Below are 20,729 nucleotides of genomic sequence, written 5' to 3' on the forward strand. Positions count from 1 at the left end.
AATTTATCTCTAAATGTTTGAAAAGGTGACATATGAACATTGTTGTGCTTTTTTTCATATGATAATGCTAAATGTACCAAAACTGAGCAGGATTTTAGAACGTGCGACATTTTACACACGACGCCCCACAGTATACTCACGGCAGAAGTCGGCGCTAATAGCGACTTTAATCTGGCTTTATACTAAAACAGGAAGTAGCTCTGTATTTTCTTCTAACTAAAAGTGCCAGCGATACTCGCGCAAAGGTACGGGATGTGGTCACCAGTTTGTGTGCTTAATTTGAAAAATAGTAAACCGGATGTCGAGGCTTGATGTCCGCCCGCTTTCTTCCAGCACCACTGCCAATAACCTCTGAGCCGAAGGAGGGACGTGGTTGAGCTGCGCTGCTTGTGCTTTACGGTCCCAGAGCAGCATCGCGCACTGGAAGAAGAACACTTTTCGGGATTTTCCAGACGAACAGACAGCCGGTCGATAACCATGAAGAACGCTCTTTACTGGGCCATGCTGGTCGGGATGGCCGTCCTGCTGATGGAGCAAGGTAAGAGATGGATCTCGTCCTCCTTCGCACTTGTTCCTCGCATATCCGATTCTGTTGGAATGGAAGCGCCTGTCAGTTGAGCCCTTTAAGTGCCTGCACTGGTCACCGAGATGCTCGTCACGTTACCCGCAGCTCAAAGGGAGCGATTAGTGAAGGAGCGGCCAGAGGCTCGACTGTCCAAATGTCCGAGGAGTTGTCCTCGATGCGTTTTTCACACCAGGCTGCAATATGTCCTTTGGAACTTTAATTTGGAACTGATATGCTCATTCTCAGCATTATCAGTGCTGCGTTGGTTTCTGTGTTTCTGCGAGTGAAACAGAAAAGTATTATTGGTCTCTGTGTAGCATGCGCGGCGCGGCTCTTTATTTGACAGAACTTGCATTCAATGTAGCAGGCATTTTGCCCCAGTGGCTCATTGCTGCCTGCGGATCATCTTGAGTCGTGGTACATCTCACTGACGGAAGGTCTTTGCTGCAAAGTTGATTAAGTATTTATTCTTAATCCACATAATCAATTGCGCGGTCAGGCCATCCAAGTTAAGCCGTGTTTTCCCGGGCAGCAGGGCTCAGTCCTTCTGACCTTCTTACACTTGACAGCCAAAGACAATCGAGCAAGTCGATTGTGGCGAGACTGAGGTGTGCTTGAAAACATTCAAATAAAGCAGAAAATACCTTTGGTACCTTTGTATACCCGTTGTGTATCCTACTTACCTTAAACCTCTTGTCCATCAAGCTCCACCAGATGCAGCAGAAACTCCAGGAGAGAGGAGCACTGCTATTTCTGACTGTGCTCTCTGCACTTTTCAACTTCATTATGTATTTCAGTCTCTGTGGTCACAGAAAGATGGAATAAGTGTTTTAAACTTGTTTTAATGAACAGACACTCCCACCATTGTACCGTAATGTACTATATATCATTAGCAAATGTACTATATATCATTAGCCATCCTTTGCTGGCAAGAAACCAATGTGAACGAGAACTTCTACAAACGATCTACTAAAAAATACTGCATTTGAACTGAAAGGGGAAGGCGTTTGGTTTTGAGTCACATTACTGCAACTGGAAAAAAATGGATTTCAAGTCCCATACATTCTCCAGATGACACCAAAAATGCGCTAAAGCAATTGCATATCATCAAATCTCCTGCAGAATCACAAATGTGTTAGATTGGAATTTAAATGGTTCCCAGAAAGAAATTGGGTCATGCAGCAACAGACAGGGTACAGCATGTTTGATAAGAAAACAAATGCAGTGCAAACAGTGCAAAAGAAAATATGGAGGGAATGAATATGGAATGAACGAATAGAGACAATAGCTGATAAATGAAGATAATATTTTATTATTAGTGTTGTGTGTGGATAATATCCTATCTCTGTTCAGCATGGAACCTCCTCATCAACCAGGGTTAGTTTTTCAAGATTACAATTATTGGCAACTTAAAGTGGCGGTATACAATTAATACATCTACTCCTTTCATTCTTACCTTTCAGAATAAAAGCCCTAAGCATACGCCACATCACCAGAGAGCATTTTGCTAAGAGCAAACTGAACAAAAGAACATATCATAGCTAACCTGAGAGTTGTGAACGTAAACTGTGGGAGAGAAGCGCCTGTTATCAGATGAATCTGAGAAGGTGAAGAGGGAAACACTTTCTACAAAGCGAGACCAGTAGCAGCCTATTTACTACCAGGGGTTGTACTCCTGCCTTATTCTAGCATTGACATCAAGGGCAAGCGTCTCACAATATGAAACAAATCGCGATAGGTGTGCCACGACAGAATAAACTGCGTTCTATTACAATACAAATTGCAATATATTACAATACACGCATTTTTCTTTCCTGAAAATGTAAAAATAGAGCTGTAAATACAACTTGCGGTGTACCTACATGCATGCCATATTGATGAGCAGAAGACATGCGATTACAACTACTTCAAAAGGTATCTGCATTAAACTGTACTCAAATCACTTAACTGAGAAAAAAATGTACCCCACTCAAAACATGAACATGTACAGCATATTGTCTTCTCATGGGGTCACTGAACACTATTCATTTTTATTAAAATATACGCCGTGTTCTTTTTTTTGTTTTCTGACTCTGCTCTTAACTTGCATTTAGATGCCATAAACATATGCCCTTCGGCTCAGCTGTCAGTAACTCTGGGATGGTATTGCCTGCCCGGCTCTCGTGCTGTGGTGACGTAACCATAACAATGGGATCCACTGTGGCTCAGTGGAGAGCCGGGTCCTTAACCCCATGTTGGTTACTGATGGACATGTGTCTTTGTTAGAGTTGTCACGATACCAACATTATGACTTCGATACTATACTTGCCAAAATATTACGGTACCCGATACTTACGATACGATACCACAAATACGAAACTGGAATATTTATCTATGATAGTAATAAATCAAAAACTGTAAGTTTCCCATTTTTACCTGGCATCTGTTTGACTGTCTGTGGGATAAACAATGCTTAATTTACTTGCATATAGAGTTTGGTATTCTCACATTCATATTTTATTAACGAAAAATAAAAGAGATCCACCCTAAGGCTCCACCAGCATGTAGCCTATTGCATCAAGTGTGTATTATTTGGTACAATTGTGTGCATTCTGACCTTGTGACACCCGACAACATCTCACTCTGGACCGATCACAATAACATTACAAAGAAGCCGACGCGAGAGCACTTAATACTAGCATCAATGTCCGAGCGTGTTATGACAAGCTTGCTAACGAGATGTCTAGCGGCTAAACTAGCAAGTCAACAATTTTCCAAACACAGTCAAACATCAAGCAAGTATAACACCACACAAGGCAGACGTCCTCTTTTACCTGGACATTTCCTCTTTTCGAGACCTAAAAAATGTGCCCGGGTAGGACGTCTGGTCAACCGAGCTAAGCTACGCTAAGGCTACTCGTGTTAGGCTGTATATAGGTGAGCAGTCTGCTACGTGAGGGCACGTCTCTCCTGATAACTCGCTGTGAGTGACGGCTGCCTGTTGCATGTGTGAGACTAGAAAAGTGAACCATTTTCAACTCCGGGGTGTAGTTGTCCACACATCACATGTCAGGGCTGCTCTCTTTGCAGGGGGAGCCATGTTCTGACTCGTTTGGGACATTACCAACTACTAAGTGGTTATTAATAATTGTGTGGGTAATTTTAAGGCTTCGCAGGGAGCAAAAGAAATCCATGTGTCGACAATAACACCGCTTGCCCATATTAAAGATTGTCAGTTGAGACAATCCTCTTTTTGTTGGACACATTTGCTGCTTTAATTGTGGCTTAATTCAATGGAGACAATTCATCTGAGGTTTCTTTTGCAAACAAACATTCTCTGATAATAATAAGCATGTAAGTGCAGACACCAGTTTAAATGAATCAAATAAAATTATTTGAAAACATGATATTAATATTATTAGTCATTATTAGTAATATTAGTAGTCGTGGAAACGGTTCGTCCAAGCGCAGGGTTGGGGGGGTAGTCAGTTCGCTGGTGCTCTCTGCTCTGCTGCTGCGAGCGGCACACATATATTCACACTTGTGTCAGGGTGGAACTGCCGTGCGTGGGAAACTAATTAATACTAATTAATTAATAACTAATAACTAATTAATTTAATTAATAATTAAAATAATAAATATTAAAATAATAAATACAATTTTTCCCACACTATTTCAGGGTTGGGGGTGGGCCCTGTTTTAATGGTAGGGAAAACAATGCACGTTGTATTATATATTGTACGTTTCTTTTCTGTAAAATAAAAGTTTGTGGATAGGTTATATAGCATTACAACTCTGGTTCCGGGTGATTTTTCGAAACAGATATCTGATCGTGAATGATCAGAACCAAACCCTAATCATTTTAGTAATTATTATTGGCTCTTTTTATTGGTATGCATTTAGCTGCCAAATATGCGTTTATCATTGCTTTTACACGCAGGACTGAGGGTCTATTTCAGAAATATATAGAAGCTCTTCTCGTGGTTTGATCTAATAACTTAAAATGTTCAGTAGAGAAATATGGATATTGTTGCTTGAATACAGATATGCAGAGGTGGGCAGTGGGCAGGTGGGGTGGAGAAAAGCATCTATGGCGGGTTCTGGAGACGCTGACTGGCTGAGGCAGGAAGCAGCAAACATTGGGATGGCAGCCAATAAGTGCTCGGAGCACCTCGGGGGGAAGAGCCGCAGGCTAAATGCTGTGGGGCTGTGTGAGCTCACTGGAGGAAGAGATGCCATGTCCAAAAAGAAGGTCTGTTCAGTTTTTCGTTCATCTCTTTTGTGTCCCATAATAATTTCAAGGACACAATCAACACAGCACAGTGTCACATTGTCCTTTGGCTTTCTCATGCGTAGTGAAATAACAAATGTCAACCTGTTCAAGGTTTCTCACTGAATGCAGTCTTGTATAATTCTCTGTTATTTATTGGCACAGGCAGTGTGCACCCCTATGGCAGAATTGACACACATCAATGAGAAAATAAATCAGCGGTACAAGAACGTGTGCCTGGAATGAGCTGTGCAGTTTTTAAAAATGTTTTCTGCAAAGTGAGGCCGTAGAGTTCATGTAGCTCAAACAGAGAGCACCTCCTGCTTTAATGCAAACGCTCCTCCAGTTGCCTCTGCCAGTAGATCGAAATGTGCAAGTAACTTTCAAAGGGTTTCATCAGAACCAGGAAGGGATCTGAACCTCAGCCGTTGATCATCTCCATGTGCACCGAATGATATGTGAGATGGGAAGCCACCAAAAGCTGACATCAGCGTACTGTTGTATTTTCTCAAAAAAGAAAAAAGTTCACGGAACAAAAGGCAAACCTTCACAAACACAGCAAAATTGCCTGTTATTAAACTGCCCCAAACGAAGGAGCACATGTTCTTTTCCTGACAAAGAAAAGAAGAGTGTTTCTTTCTGGAGTATTAATCCGGCTTAAGATAAACACTGGTAATGAGGCAGCCTCGTTGTCTAAGCGGGCTTCCTCCCTCCCTCTGTCTCTGTATGTGGCTGGGAGAAGAAGACAGTGTTGTGTTGCCAGCATGCAGCGCATACTCTTGTGTTGTGGCTGAGACCCTGGAAGGCCTGTGTATTGTGCCACCGTTCCTCCTCCATCAGCCCGTGTCAGCCAAATACAAGAATTATAGCCGGTAGCATCAAAGTTGGGAGCAACAGCTGTTATTGGATGACCAGGTGAAAGAGCAAAGATGGATTGGGGTGGTGGTACGGAGCCGTGCTGTGCTGCTTGTATGCAGCCTTTTGTTAAAGACATTGAGATCAGTGTTGATGGAATTTTTATGGCTATTATTGCAGGGCTACAGCTACCTAGCAGGGATCTCAAAGCAAAAAAAAAAGGCAAAGCTGTTGCTCTGAAAACTCTTGGTCCGTGTCTGCATGCAAATTTTCACAAAGCTTGGAGCAGAATGGGCTGGCCGAGCAGGCAGATGGCCGACAGGTAGACATAGAACAAATAAATGGACGTCATGTAAATTGCCCATGAGATGCGCTATGGAATGTATTCCTTTGATGCATTTTAGCTGAATCTGCCTCATTGACCTTTACTTCCAGAATGCACCCCACTGACTGGCATAAATCAGTTGCATTCAGCTGCGAACTACAGGATGAATTTTGTGGGATGTGAATAATAATCCTTTACATTTACTCATTAAATAGACATTCAGTTAATTCACAGGTGGTCCCTCTTTTTTTTATTAGTTCTCATCGTAAAGGGACTGTGTCCAGCCTCACAGATCGCATCGTGTAAATCTGGGACTGATTGCAGGGTTCCCGCTTTGTTTATTTGTTGTTTGTTTTTGTCTACTTTAGGTGAGAGGTCATCTTCATATGCATATTACAGAACCACACAGATGTTTTTTACTTATTGCAATGATTGTTTGGATCAATAATGATCAATCTGCGAGCCCAGTTTTACTTTGGCCAAACCAGAGCTTTGATGGGTGAAATTGATTGGGTATCCTGTAGTCTATTTGAAAACTCTATTGTTGTTCAGGCCTTTTCATTGGGATTAGGGTCAATTATTTTAGTGTTAAGCAATCAATTGCTCACCTTTTAAAACCATGGACAGCGCCTCAGCAGACAATGATGTTCTATCTCCCAGAATCCCCCACAACAGATATTGTTATCAAGTAAATGATAATTATAAACAAAAATGCATTGGTATTATATATTGTTAGATATCCTTTTTTAAACACATCTGAAACACAATGTTCTTAGCAGTGTGCACAGGCCTAAAAGGCTGACTGGTATTTTCCTTAAAACAAAGCTTGCAAGTCTTTTTGTGTACTTTGAAGAACTTTATTGGTGATAGCATGGGCTGAGCGATCTGGTTCATAGGGCTGTCACTGGTGTTTGTGCAGTGACGACTGACAAATCAGTGTCAAATTCAGCCTTTGTTTTATTAGGTAAAAATGAGTGGAACAGATCATTGTTTATTATTATTATTGCTATTATTTTCAACATTATTATTATCATTATTATTAGTTTTATAGGGAAGCAGACAATTTGGTTGTGAATGTTGAAGAGTGGGAAACTTTAAGGGATCCTTTGTTAATGTTGGAGTGGGCCCCTAGGGGAGGCCAATCCATGTATTTAGGGTTTTCTTACCAAACAAATGAGAATAAAGCGGCACAGACTTTAAGAAATACAATGTTGTTATATGTTAACTTATTTTTCCCTGTGTGCATGGTATTTTCACATATTCCTATCACAAATTAATCATTTGCCCGTCTGAAAGTTTGCTGTATAGTTTAATGGAAGCCTGATTAATTTACTCACACTCAGTAGGGGTCAACTGTCAATTTGCAGTAGTGAAATTTCAAGGCTTTTAATATGGAAGTTGCATTGGCATTGACAAGCAAGGAAAACAACCTATCTCAGGAGGTGCGCAGACTGCTTGTCACGGAAACTGAAAAGGGCAAATTGCACTTTCATGCATATGGATTCACGGGAGGGTCAAGGGGGAAGTGCGAGTTTCTCATAAAGACATGGGAGGGGATGCGTAAAATGCGCAATTATTCTGCGGTATGTACAGAAACCGCCAGTGAAAACGCACCTCCGTTTTGCGGTGAAAAATCTCCGTCTTTTAAAAGCAGGTGTTAAAGAATGCGGGTTTCCTAGCCTCCTGGTGAAATGACAGCAGTCATCCGAGTCAGACGGCGACATAGGCCAAGGAGACAAGCTTAAAGGAATTTTTCGACAAGGATCCAACTTTTTCAGTTGAGTGAACAAGAAATCATTACGCTTCACATATTAATCAGCCGTGCAATATAACAGTTACTGGAAGAAATAAAAGATGACATTGCATCTCTGACTCAGCGTTCACATTCCATTCCAGCTGTTGTGAAATTGCTCGCTACATTACAATTATGGGCATCAGGATCAATATCGCAGTCTGTACTCGGCCGTATCACAGCACTTTCTTTTGTTTATAACTTTTAAACAAAAGACAGTAGGGTTTACGAAAGCGACAAGAGATTTTTTATGAAGTTTAACAGGAAATGTAATCAGAATGAGGAAGTATCAAGGAGGAGGATACAAAAGGAATCAAATAAACCAAATTATTTCTTTTTTATTTAATTTTTATTTTTTAGGATTTTATTATCTCATATCTATTTTGTCGAAAGTACAGCTCATGTGAAGCATATACTGTATAATATCAAAGCTAGCTTACAGAGTCTGTCATCAGCTCATGAAATAATTTTTACCTATTAATACTGTCGGGTTCTTTTGGTCATTTGTGAAGAGATGTGCTGCATTCGAGGAACCCATGCATCAAGTAAAGTGACCTAACAAACTGACTAAAATCTCTAATGGATGCATGTAGTGACTTCCAGCACACCGATCGAGCCGTCACTTCTAATCCATCCAGGGGCTTGTTCATCCATCTGGAAGAAATAAGAATACAATAATTCAATGTTTAATATACGATTTATATAACACCAACTATACGAACCATTCTTAAACCTTCCTGCTTGGTGCAGATACATGTATGTTAACCCTCTCCTCTCCAATCCTATGGTGTGTTATTAGAGAAACTGACTGCACCACTTACAGTTGTAAAGTGCTGATATTTAGTCGTATAGGAAAGATCTGTGCTTCGTCCTGTGCATTCTACTGCAACACAAAATCCACCGGTCAAGATGGTCATTTGAAAAAATTATTTAGAGATATTGTCACAAGTCGCTACTGCATAGATATTCAAACAGTCGTTATGCGTTTAAAAAAGATAATTACTGTAACAAATCTTAAAAAAGTAATTTACTTGCTTGTACTCGTTTTAGAGAGTCAAGCCCCTCGGTAAAAATGTATGTATGTATGTAAGTAGTGAAAAGATATAGACATGCAAGGAGAAAAACAGAATGCAGTGGATAGAAATGGCATGTGAGTTGAGAAAAGGAGTCTCAATAGAATCACAGTAAAGGACCATTTGTATTTTCTCAGGAAGGCTGAGCACTGATTGTGGTTTCAGCAAAGCCACACGTGTTGGAGCAGTTGTGAGAATCAAGATCAAGCTACAGTGTAGTAATAGTGTTGCCTCCTGGACACTGGATCACTGCAGTGGGGCTTTTGATTGACGCCGGAGCTTTTGGCATTCTCCGTGGGAGTTTTGGAGCTGCTCATATGAACACGTTGAAAATGGTGTGTGGTATCAGTAAAATCCGGAGCCAGCGAGTGAGTGACCAGGGAGGAATCACATTTGAAACAACAGTATATTTAGCAGAATTCATAATAAATGCAATGTAATGGCAATAACCCCCTCATGGATCCTGTGATGTCTGTCTGTTTCTTTCTTTGTATTCTACTTTGTGTTCTTCCGCTTAGTGACCCTGACATAATGTGGGAATCCCATTATCTGCATTATACTCAGCTTACCTGTAGTCGTTGTGGCTAGAATGGGGACTGGCTGTGTAACAACTTTCCCTCCTGATGCAATTGGCCTAACTTACCTCCTTAAATCCATGTCTTCTTTTTTAATCGGGTTTGAAACCAAAAGAAGGAAACAGATATATAATTTAGGTGAGGAGTTTCAGTAATAAACCGTTAGCACCCCTGAATGCCGTGATAAGGAGGTCAACTGGTCAGACACTTGTATTAATGGCGGGGGGAGTGTCTCACACTTGGGGAGTGTTTGTGCTTTGGTGCTGGGGTATGGTTGTGATTCTGGAGCAGATGGCAGATTTAGTGTGTAGTGAGCACGTGGTCTGCAGAATAATCTGTGTGCAATTATTGGGGGCTTGCCTGGGCATTTGTGTAAAGGATAAGAGATAATATTTTAATTAGTGCTTTCATTGATTGTGCCAGAAGCCCCCTTGGCCCAGGCCTTTGTGTTGGACTCTCAGAGTGTGCTAGTAGGAAACAGACTCCTGCCTCTTGAGTGCAGGTCTTCATTAGACATATAGCTGGCATTTTGTTCCTCCTCGTGGTGGAGCTGCAAAGTTCTTTGACCAACTTCCAACCTGCAAACAAAGGTGGCACAAGGCTTCCGTCCATTGAGGTATTAATTGCAAATGTCCCACTGGGGAAGGCCACGGCATGCTGATGTCATCTTAATTGTTCCCCTAACCTTGATCGATAGAGCTAATATAACTTAAAGCACCCCTGAAAGGACATACAAGCTCTCACAAGGGGCTGATAGGTAAGGCAGAGCTTTGCATTTCTGTTTGCGGTTTAAGTTGTGAATGATTCAGCTGCTAAAACAAAGCAAATATCATTCACACAGCCTCCCTGTGTTGGTTTATATTTATGACATATCAGTTGGCTGAGATGAGCCACTGTATTATAATGTAGAGCATCCCCAGCTTGTGTCTGGGAAGCAGGGTCTTGCTTCTTGGTATCTGGGTGGGTGTGGTGTGGTTTTGGATTTTTAAAAAAAAATTCTCATCAGCAGCATCTCTTCAAGAATAATCCTGAAGCCTCAAAGTTCTCTGAATCATCTCGGCCTCTTTTTAAACTATTTTACACAAACTTTTTTTGAAGGAGGTGGGATTGTTCACAATATGTATGTTTTTTTTAATAATAACTGCTTGTGCTACCACAGTTTTTTACATCTGAATATCCTCTACCCTCCAGAGCATTATCTTAATTTGGTCAGAGTTGATCTATGGATATTTACAAAACATTCTTTAATACACTGGAAGCATTGAGGGAGAAACACATAACAAATTTTGTCAGAATAAATATTAGACAATAGAATATTGTTAGTGTGTGCATGACTGTTTCAGGACTTCGTTTACAACCTTATTCTCTACAAAGCTCCTTGCATTGCTTCAGACCTTACGATGCTCATTAAATTTCATGGAAGCTTATGTAGGCCTGCATTATAATTAATGCTCAACGCTTGAGTTGCAATCTTAATAGTCTTTCTAACGGTCAATACAAAAATGAATGTTTCTCATTAATCAAAATCCTATTGCTGTAATTCCTGCTGAGCCATTGTCTTAGCCTTGTTATTACTAAATACTCATTCAGGCAAAACGGCCCCTTTTGCCTTCTTATAGCTGCTTTGGGTGCCAGAAACTAGAATACACTACTTTTCTGATATTAAGTTTTAATGATCATCCCTGGTTTATCTAGGCCACTTTCCAAATCTGCAGGAATCCTCCACTTCCAAAAAATAGCATTAAAATCGGTGACTGCTCTCTGACTCCTGAACTAAGGTCAAAACACTCATCATGTTTTTGAATGGTACTGTTAAAAAACTCTACTCTGTAAACAAAATGTCTAAGGAACCGCTAGAGTATATCTCTTTAAATTTGGCATAAATGTCCACCTGTACTCAACTGATTCAATTTGGTCAATTTTTACTTTGGTCAATGTGACCTTTGGGCTATAAAACTAAATTTAAATTGAATTAAAACCGCTCAGAAACCCATTTACTTTTCATATAGATAAGCCATCCATCATATGTATGCTCTAAAAGTCTCTCGTATGTTGTTTATGTTCCACGTCATTTCATATGGTAATGTCAAGTCAAAAACAAAGCCCGTTGGTTCCACGAGAGTCTAAAATTTTCAGTCAAAGCACTTTTCTGCAATTCCAAAACAATTAGATTAAATACATTTTATTTTGTCAAGCCACAAATCACAAATTAAAAACCCAAAACCCTCAGATCTGCACAGGAAAAACTCCCCACTCCCCAAACAAACGCGTAGAAAAAGGAAGACACCTTAGGGAGAATGGCAGACGGATCCCTCTACCATGAACGGACCTCCTTCGCTCTTTCTATCATGGATCAGCGACAGTCTAAACAGAAAAAACAAAAATTCAGAGACGTCGATTTGGCTCATTAGTGGTGGGGAAATGTAAAAGATAATCCATAAATATGACAAAAACGATTTTTTGCCATATTTTGCCCTTTTACCACAAGTTGATATAGTTCTTTGAGGTCTGAATGAAATGTCTAAAATTTACTTTGGTCAAATTACCATAAAGATCATTATTAATGGCACATTTTTCAGCCTGCTTAAAACAGCTCCACTCAAAATGACCCGTTTGGGGTCTTAGTGCTAATGAGCCAGCCATTTATTCCCACATATGTTACACATAGAGGAATATGCCTTGATAATTGGTGTGATAGAAGAATACAATAAGAAAGTAAAACAAGTTTAAGATATACAAGCAAAATTAAAACAGTATGAGCGGATAAGGTAAATACGTTAAAACATGTGAGAGAAACCACTGTGCAAATGTTCCGGGGACGAAGTATTTGGGTCAATGGGGGACATGGACTTGGTTCATGAGACCAACCGATGACGGGAAGAATGTTTCTGTGGCAAAAGGTCACGGTCCTGATGGACCACAGGCTCCTGGCAGAGGGAAGTGGCTCAAAAAGTCCAGGGTGAGAGGCGTTGGCTACAATCTTTCTTGCTCTTGTCAGATTTCTGGAGGCAGACAAGTCTTGGAGGGATGGCAGATTGCAGCCTCTCTGGAGAGCGAATGACACGCTGCAGCCTGCCCTTGTACTTGGTAGTGGCTGCAGTGTGCCAGACGGTGATGGCGAAGCAGAGGATGGACTGACGATGGCCATGTAGAAGTGCACCATCATTGACTTTGGCATGCTGAAGTACATGCTCAACCTTCCTGGTGATATTCAGCTCCCGTTGAGGTCCTGGAATATGATGGAGGCCAGGAAACGGCAGGACTCCACAGTGGTAACGGGGAAATCACACAGGGTGATGGGGTAAGGTGGGGCTCCGCTTCTTCGGAAATTCACAACCATCTCCACTGTCTTTGGAGCGTTGCGCTCTCTCCAGAATAGAGAGAGGCGTCGATGTGATGGAGGATGTGGGGAATTGTTGGGAGGCACAGGCCTCTATTTTGTTTGCTGGGAAGGTGTGACTGTGGGGTGTGAAGGCTGTGGATGGATTCAGGACTGATACTCTGTCATTCAGCTTGTTAGCTAGGTGGAGGTTGTTCCTGGAGTAGGGGTCTTTGGGCTTGTATCTTATGATCAGTCTGAGGCCTCTCCAGACAGATACAGAGTCGTCAGCAGAGAACTGCTGTTGGAGCCTCTCTGAATACAGTCGTTTGGCATCTAACCGTCTTGCCAAACCTGTGTTTTGACTCTTTAAACAGGCTATTTACTCTTATGGTAGTAGCTGCGGTGTTTGTTGTTGTATTAAAGCTGATTGGCTAAAAGTTTCATCATGTCTGATTTCCTCCCACAATCTGTTGACTCCTATGTCTCCATGTCAGCTGAAACCCATTAAGAGAGGCATATCATAAATAGTGTAATGCATCATCATGCTGCATGCTTTTTGTGCTGCTTTTCCCCCCCACGGTCTACGCACTCCCACACAACGCAGTAGAACGCAGTACATAGGACTCCCCAGTAGGGCTGCAACTAAAGATTATTTTGATAATCGGTTGATTATTTCTTCGATTAATAGATGAATCTGATTTTTTTTTTAAACAGCATCAAAAATCTTTAAATTCCAACCCTTTATTCTAAAACAGAACTGCAAACTCACTTTGCAAAACTACTTCAGAAAGTACAGGTTGCCCCTTGAACATAATAATTTCTAAAAAGAAAAATACAAATTAGAAAATTTAACAGGATTTGTTTTAACGTCAGAACTTGTTCTCTATACTACACTCAGACGCACAAACTCACAAATATTGTAGTGCAAGTGAAGTAAATGTATACACGCCATCTAATTACAGCTAAAAAACAACCAAGTGCTATGAGATGAATTTAAAATGGCATTTAAAAAATAAATGCATTAGAAGCTTCTTAAGGCTGGCGCATGCTTCTGCGTTTGCGCCGTTGCGTCGACGCACTCGTTTCAATTCAATTGCAGATCAATTCACCGCCAGAACAATAGGTGGAGTAACGTGTTTTTGTCGAATACAACCTAGAGAGTCACGTCTTTGTGTGTGGAAGTCGTTGGTTTGTTTATTTATTTATCATAGACTTTATTGCCCCGTGCATCGCCACTGTGGCTTTTGTCCCGTATTTTCCTCCACAACTTTGTGCACGTGTCCTGCATGGCGTAGCGTCCATCCCCCCTACGCTCGCACACCTTGGAAGACTAGTCGAACAGACGTTTCTGCCTGCGTCATGTGACTCACAACAACTGCCGGCGCTGCTGGCTGCTCTTTCCTCCGCGTCGACGCTGTTTTTGCTCCGCGTGCATCTCGGCAACTCATTGAGTGACGTAATAATCGCGCGACACAACAAATCGATAATGAAATTCATTGCCAACGCTTTTGTTAACCAAATTTTATTGATTTCATTGCTTCATTGTTGCAGCCCTACTCCCCAGGAACCTACGCCAGGATCCTGTTTGTGGACTTCAGCTCTGCTTTCAACACGATCATCTCGTCTCTGTTGCAGGACAAACTCTCCCAGGTACACGTGCCCGACTCCACCTGCAAGTGGATCACAGACTTCCTGTCTGACAGGAAGCAGCATGTGAAGCTGGGGAAACATGTCTCAGCCTCTCGGACCATCAAGGCTGCGTACTTTCCTCTCTGCTCCTCTCCCTGTACACAAACAGCTGCACCTCCAGTCACCAGTCCGTCAAGCTCCTGAAGTTTGCGGATGACACCACCCTCATTGGACTGATCTCTGGGGGGGATGAGTCCGCCTACAGGTGGGAGTCTGACCATCTGGTGTCGTGGTCCAGCCAGAACAACCTGGAGCTCAACGCTCTAAAGACAGTGGAGATGGTTGTGGATTTCAGGAAGAACTGAGCTCCACCCTCCCCCATCACCCTGTGTGACTCCCCCGTCACCACTGTGGATTCCTTCCGTTTCCTGGGCTTCATCATCACCCAGGACCTCAAGTGGGAGCTGAACATCAGCTCCGTCACCAAGAAGGCTCAGCAGAGGTTGTTCTTCCTGAGGCAGCTGAGGAAATTCAACCTGCCAAAGACGATGATGGTGCACTCTTACACGGCCATCATCGAGTCCATCCTCTGCTCCTCCATCTCCGTCTGGTACGCTGCAGCCACAGCCAAGGGCAGGCTGCAGCGTGCCATCCGCTCTGCAGAGAGGGTGATCGGCTGCAATCTGCCGTCCCTCTAGGACTTGTTCGCTTCTGGGACCCTAAAGCAAGCTAAAAAGATCGTAGCCGACCCCTCTCACCCCAGACAAAAACAGTTTGTGCCCCTCCCATCTGGCAGGAGGCTGAGGTCCATCAGGACTAAGACCTCCCGCCACACGAACAGTTTCTTCCCTTCAGCAGTCGGGCTCATCAACAGAGCCCGGTGCCCCACTGTCTGACTCTGACGGTCACTTTCTTTCTCACTGCACACGTCACTTTCACTTGTTACTTTCTGTTCGCTGGTGCACTTTTTTAATTCTGAAATTATTTTAACTTTAACTTTTATTCCTTTATTTTTAAACTAACCCATAGCCTTACACTACTAACCCATAGCATGTATTTTATTTTATTCCTCGTGCACTGTCGTCCATTGTCGTACTGTTACGCATCAACCGCCAAGTCAAATTCCTTGTATGTCTGAAATATTATGACAATAAATGTTGAATATCAGTCGCATGATTTGTTGTTGGGCGTTCTCCGCAGACACAAAAAACAAATAGATACTTATTATACCCTGGAACTAGAATGTACCCTAGACAGTATAGGCTACAGGGTTACAACAAAGTCTTCTCCCTCCAAAAAGGTCATAAATGAGCTCCAAATCATTGCAAAGATCTTATAATTCCCTTTAGTTATGTATGTACGCTTCTCTAGGGAAAGGCACTGTAGAAGTCCCTCTATCCAATGTTTGCTTGGTCTGTGAACGGATTTCCAACCCATTACAATTTTATATTTAGCTTCTATGACCAGATTGAGCTGCAGACATGTGACTCCATTTCCTTACGTAACTTCAGATCGTTTGATTCTTTTCGTCTTTATTTTACGCAGCAAAGCGTTAACTAAATATATAAATAATACATTCTATCACACGGTGGATAAACTATATGCTCTCGTGCCTCATGCAGCTCTTCTGTGTTGGACCTGCGGTTATCATGACGTCAATACATTGAGACATACAAGGAGAGTCAATCCAACATAAATGCTTTTCAATATATGTTACATATCTTTAGCTCCTGCACAAGGAGCATACATCTCAAATTAAATGATTAATATTCCCCAAATTTCAATGAAATAATATATCCACTTCAAGCTCTTACAGAGGGGAAACACAAAGTATACTGTAAAAGTAGTATACAGTTAATATATTTTGCATAGTTAAAAAGCTCAAAAACCAAGTGTTTTTATTTAGTTATATTTACAGTATTGTTTAAACAGTTAATATATTATTCAATTTGAAGGAAAAAATTGCCTTGGTATTAAAAAATGTATACTTAAAGTATAAGTTTAGCACCAGTATCGTAAAAAACCCAAACGATACCCATCCCTACTCAGGTGGCCTTTTCCCCTTTCCAAAGAAGCTCTCTAAAGATGTTTTTTGCTCATTTTCGCTAGCTTGTGGGATAAAGTTTTGCGGCAATCATCACGTAAACGTGAAAAGCGTCTTGAAATGTGTCAAGAGGGACAAAAACATGTAATTGGGAGCCCTGCCTTATATCAAGGTTGGTGCAGTCTAAGAGACGGTGAACTTATTATACCGTCGGGGTAGAAGATTAAAGGTATATTTGTGTCTTTATTATCGGTACTGGTCAGCCCAGGGCTCCCACAGGTGGTGAGCCATTGGGATTGAGAGTAGGGTGCTCCCGCGTCACTCCGCATCAGACTAAGAATGGTTCAAAAAGACAATGAAAAAGCAAATCCCCTTCAAGCCCTTCATCTAGGCCTGGCTCCAGATGAGAGCCTGAGCTTTCTCCTATCCTCTTCCAAGTCTTCCATTATCTTTTGAACCATTCTTACTCTAGCCCCTTGCCTGGTAGTACTTTGCCAAGGGTAACCCTATACCAGGAGCACCGGACTCCATACAGAACCCTCTAGTTGAAAAGGACATGTGTCTGCTTTGATTTGCTTAACTAAGTCAAGTAAGCTAGTTGTCATTAACAATGACCCCTAAGTGGTTGTTATTTTAAATGAAACCCCCCCACAAACCCCCTGCAGCATGCCGTAGGGGAGGCATCAAATTCTACACAGGGTATAAAAATATGTATAACTCTAATCACATTCTAAGTTCCAAAAGTCTTATCCTGCTCACAGATGTGAGTTCCTACAGCCAGTGCAATGTGCTCACAGTGAATTTGTAAAGTCCTGTCACAGGCTTCCATCAAGGGGACACGGTACAAGTGGCTCTAGTGTGGTACTTGGCAATCACTACTCCCAGCTTAAGCCAGAGGGAGAAGAACATACATTAATACCTTCCCTCTTCTCCGTCTTCCCTCCGCCTTCCAATCTTGTCCCAGACAGACAATTGTTTTATTTAGTTGTATATAAAATGTGACGTAATTGAAGGTGTTTCATTTTCTTTTCCCAAGCTGCATTTTATTTCCTAAAGCTGTATTAATGCAACAATAGAAAAGAGATTGTCATTTGTAGATACAGCTGAAAGGAGAGAAAGAGAAGCTTGTTTTTCTGGCATTACAGTACAGTCTTCAGATCCAACCTGCTCTGGGAGAAAGTGTTCTCCCAGTCCTGAAAATTAAACACTGGAGATTTGTCATTGGTGTTAATATTTTGTTTTGCAAGTGGAACACGTTTTAAATGATGATATAATAAACCATAATAAGCTGGAATTGTGCACATGCTGAATTCCCAGACTGAGATTGTTGCACGTTAAAAAACACTGATTGAAGTGCTGAGCAGAATAACAAATATGTATCATCTTTGAAATACGAGCAAATATTCCCAAATGCTGAAGGACAGTACAAAGTATGATCAATATATTTTCATTATTTTCTCACAGGCCTTCTTCAGGCTTGAATAGAAACCTGCTGTTCCCTTTTTTCTTCTTGATTTGCTTGTTTCTCCATAACTGATGTTAAAATATTGCTTTACAGTAAGAGTTTGTTACCATGCAAACAGTATTTGCAGACAGAGCTGGAGTGAAGCAAAATCACTAAAACTGAATACACTGGGCAATTATAAAATAGGAATGACAGACTTGTCACATTAAGGACAGAATTACTTATTGCTCCAAAGCTAATCCAGTGTGTTGAGTAACTAAAAGCAGTTGAGGGATACGATGAAATAGGCTAAAGAATTTCTAGATTTATTTGAATTGTCAGAAGGGCTTATATGGAGAAGACATTTCTATCTACCATCCATCTGAACAATTCGTAAATCCCCCTTGTCAGCAGTCCATTTCTTACTTTCTTCCCCAAACTGAGCCATACCTCTCTTCTCTTACAGTTGGAAATACCAGTTTGAATAATCGTTTTGCAAAGTGTTAGCTTGGCTAGCGACTCACAATGGAGTTCTGTTATTTAATCCACAAGAATGAATGATAACAAAATGAGAAGTGGAAGAAGATTACTAGGATGTCCACACATATTTATCATGATCATTATTTGTTTACCGTGTGGTTGTTTATACAATTTAAGCATTGGGTCTTACTTTGAAGGTCCTAATGAATGCAGTGCTTGTTGTTTCCCTCTCTCTGACAAAAGGAACTGAATTACTGAGATTGCACTCAGGACATCTGTATGCAACAAGCAGACCCAGTGCACTGCAACAGTAGCTTTACGAGTGGGTCCTTAAAGTACCCCACTGCCACATGCACAACCCCACAAACAAACACATATCCACCTGGCTCAGCAGGCCAGTTAAGGTCATAGATCTTGGTGTGCTATCGTGGTGCTTGTCAGACAAAATGAAAGCCGTACAGACAAAGCTACAGAGAGGTGCTTACTGCATCATGGCGATAACGTCTTTTCGCCTTGTGGTACTGGATCCCTCCCACCGTTCCTTTGTTGAGACTTTTAAGATACTATGTGACTGGCTTGGGGGGGTTCCCCCCTCCCACTGAATCGGTACTAAAACATTGCAGCACCAGTGACGTGCGGTTATGTCAGTAAGAGGGTAGGCAGTGGGTTATGAAAGCCAGATTACCTGATTTGTTGTTTAGGCTAACATGTCAAAAAAGTAATTGCTACGCACAAGTCGAACACTCTCGAAATCAGGACATTTTTAATTAGGATGACATATCACTAATACTACTCTCTCGTTTGATCGGGCATGCGCGCACACACACACACACACACGCGCAACACACACACACACACACACCTGTAGTTATCGCTTAGGATTTGGCCCAAAAAAAAGACCGCAAACAGCATCTGTTTCGGGCAATGTTAGCTTTTGCAACCAGTTGTAACCTTATTGATGACCAGTCCAGCCTCTCGGACATTATTGCTTAATTATTGCAACGGCCAATTATGTTTGTCAGTCAGCATCAATGAAAACATACACTGCTCAACTGAATATGAAGAACAGTGGCTTGTAGTCAGCATACATTCAACCACAATTATCAATTCAATATTAAGCCCGAAATAGTTTCTGACACATCAATCTGTAGTATTTGTTCATAAAATCCACCCGCCGCTCTTTCCTCGTGAAGACGTTAATCACAGTGTTGTAAAACCTGTCTCAGATCTGTGATATCGGCGAACACCGTCGTCATTTTCACTTGGAATTTCGCGGGGATTACACTTACAACATAGCTGGTGTAGTGACGTCAGCCGCGCAAATGTCCAGTAATACCTCGATTTGAATTGGTCCATGTTTGATACGTAACATAGATGATTACTTGCAAAACCTATTTACGTGCAAAGGCATACCTGAGTTGTGCTTTTTGACGTACATGATGTGCAACATGCGCATGCGCACTTCGATCCTGTATTTCTTTGTATTTGATTATTTCTTTTCTTCACCATTGTTGGAACTACACTGCTCCAAAAATTTAAAGGAACATTTTGAAAACACATCAGATCTCAATGTGAAAAAAATGATGTTGGATACCTATACTGATATGTACAGTCTTAGGAACGAAAGGATGCCACATCTTTTGATGGAAATAAGAAAGTGAAAAAAATGATGTGGCAGGCTAGTCCATTTTGCCAAAATTCAATTTCTCAAATAATAATAACTAATAATAATAATAACTCAAAACGTTTCTCAAAATCTTGTGTGGCCACAACATGCTTGTATGCATGCTTGACAAACTTAGCATGCTCCTAATGAGAGGGCAGATGGTGCCTTGAGGGATGTCCTCTGCTATCTTTCTAAGATCAAGCAGTGATGGACCAAAAAATAATGTCTCATGTCGGGTTTAGATCGTGAATTGTATCGATTCCTTCATCCTCCAGGTACTGCGTGCATACGCTTACCACATGAAGCAGGGCATTGTGCATCAGAAGGAACCCAGGACCTACTACACCAGCGCATGGTCTGACTAAGGGTTCAAGGATTTCATCCCTATACCTATAGGCAGTCAGACTGCCTCTGGCTGGAGATCATTCTGTAGGGCCTGGGGCAGTGCTCAACCCGTTCCTCCTTGGACAAAGCAGCAGATATTGGTGCTACTGATGGGTTGACCTTCTAAGGCCCTGTCCAGCTCTTCAAGAGTAACTGCCTGTCTCCTGGCATCTCCTCCATGTTTTTGGAGATTGTGCTGGGAGATACACCTAATCTCGTTGCAAAGGTAGGCGTGGATGTGTCACACTGGCGGAGTTGGACAATCTGTGCAACTTCTGTAGGGTTAAGAAATTGCCTCATGCTCCCAGTATTGATAACGAGTAGGT

The 20,729-nt window shown here is 41.6% G+C and overlaps 1 protein-coding gene across 3 annotated transcripts in view; it reads left to right on the forward strand.

The window, feature by feature from the left end:
- Positions 1-337: 337 nt before the first annotated feature.
- The window catches only part of ntm (neurotrimin), a 310,919-nt gene continuing 290,527 nt past the window's right edge, over positions 338-20,729 (forward strand). For 2 of the 3 annotated variants that reach the window (XM_040180349.2, XM_078107339.1), the window contains exon 1: positions 338-538. In XM_040180349.2, the coding sequence (XP_040036283.2) occupies positions 478-538 (61 nt within the window). In that variant the 5' untranslated portion in view covers positions 338-477. The remainder of the gene's footprint in view (positions 539-20,729) is intronic. The other variant, XM_078107338.1, reaches the window with a different exon arrangement.

Source organism: Gasterosteus aculeatus, chromosome 7 (assembly GCF_964276395.1).
Source record: "Gasterosteus aculeatus chromosome 7, fGasAcu3.hap1.1, whole genome shotgun sequence".
NCBI lineage: Eukaryota > Metazoa > Chordata > Actinopteri > Perciformes > Gasterosteidae > Gasterosteus > Gasterosteus aculeatus.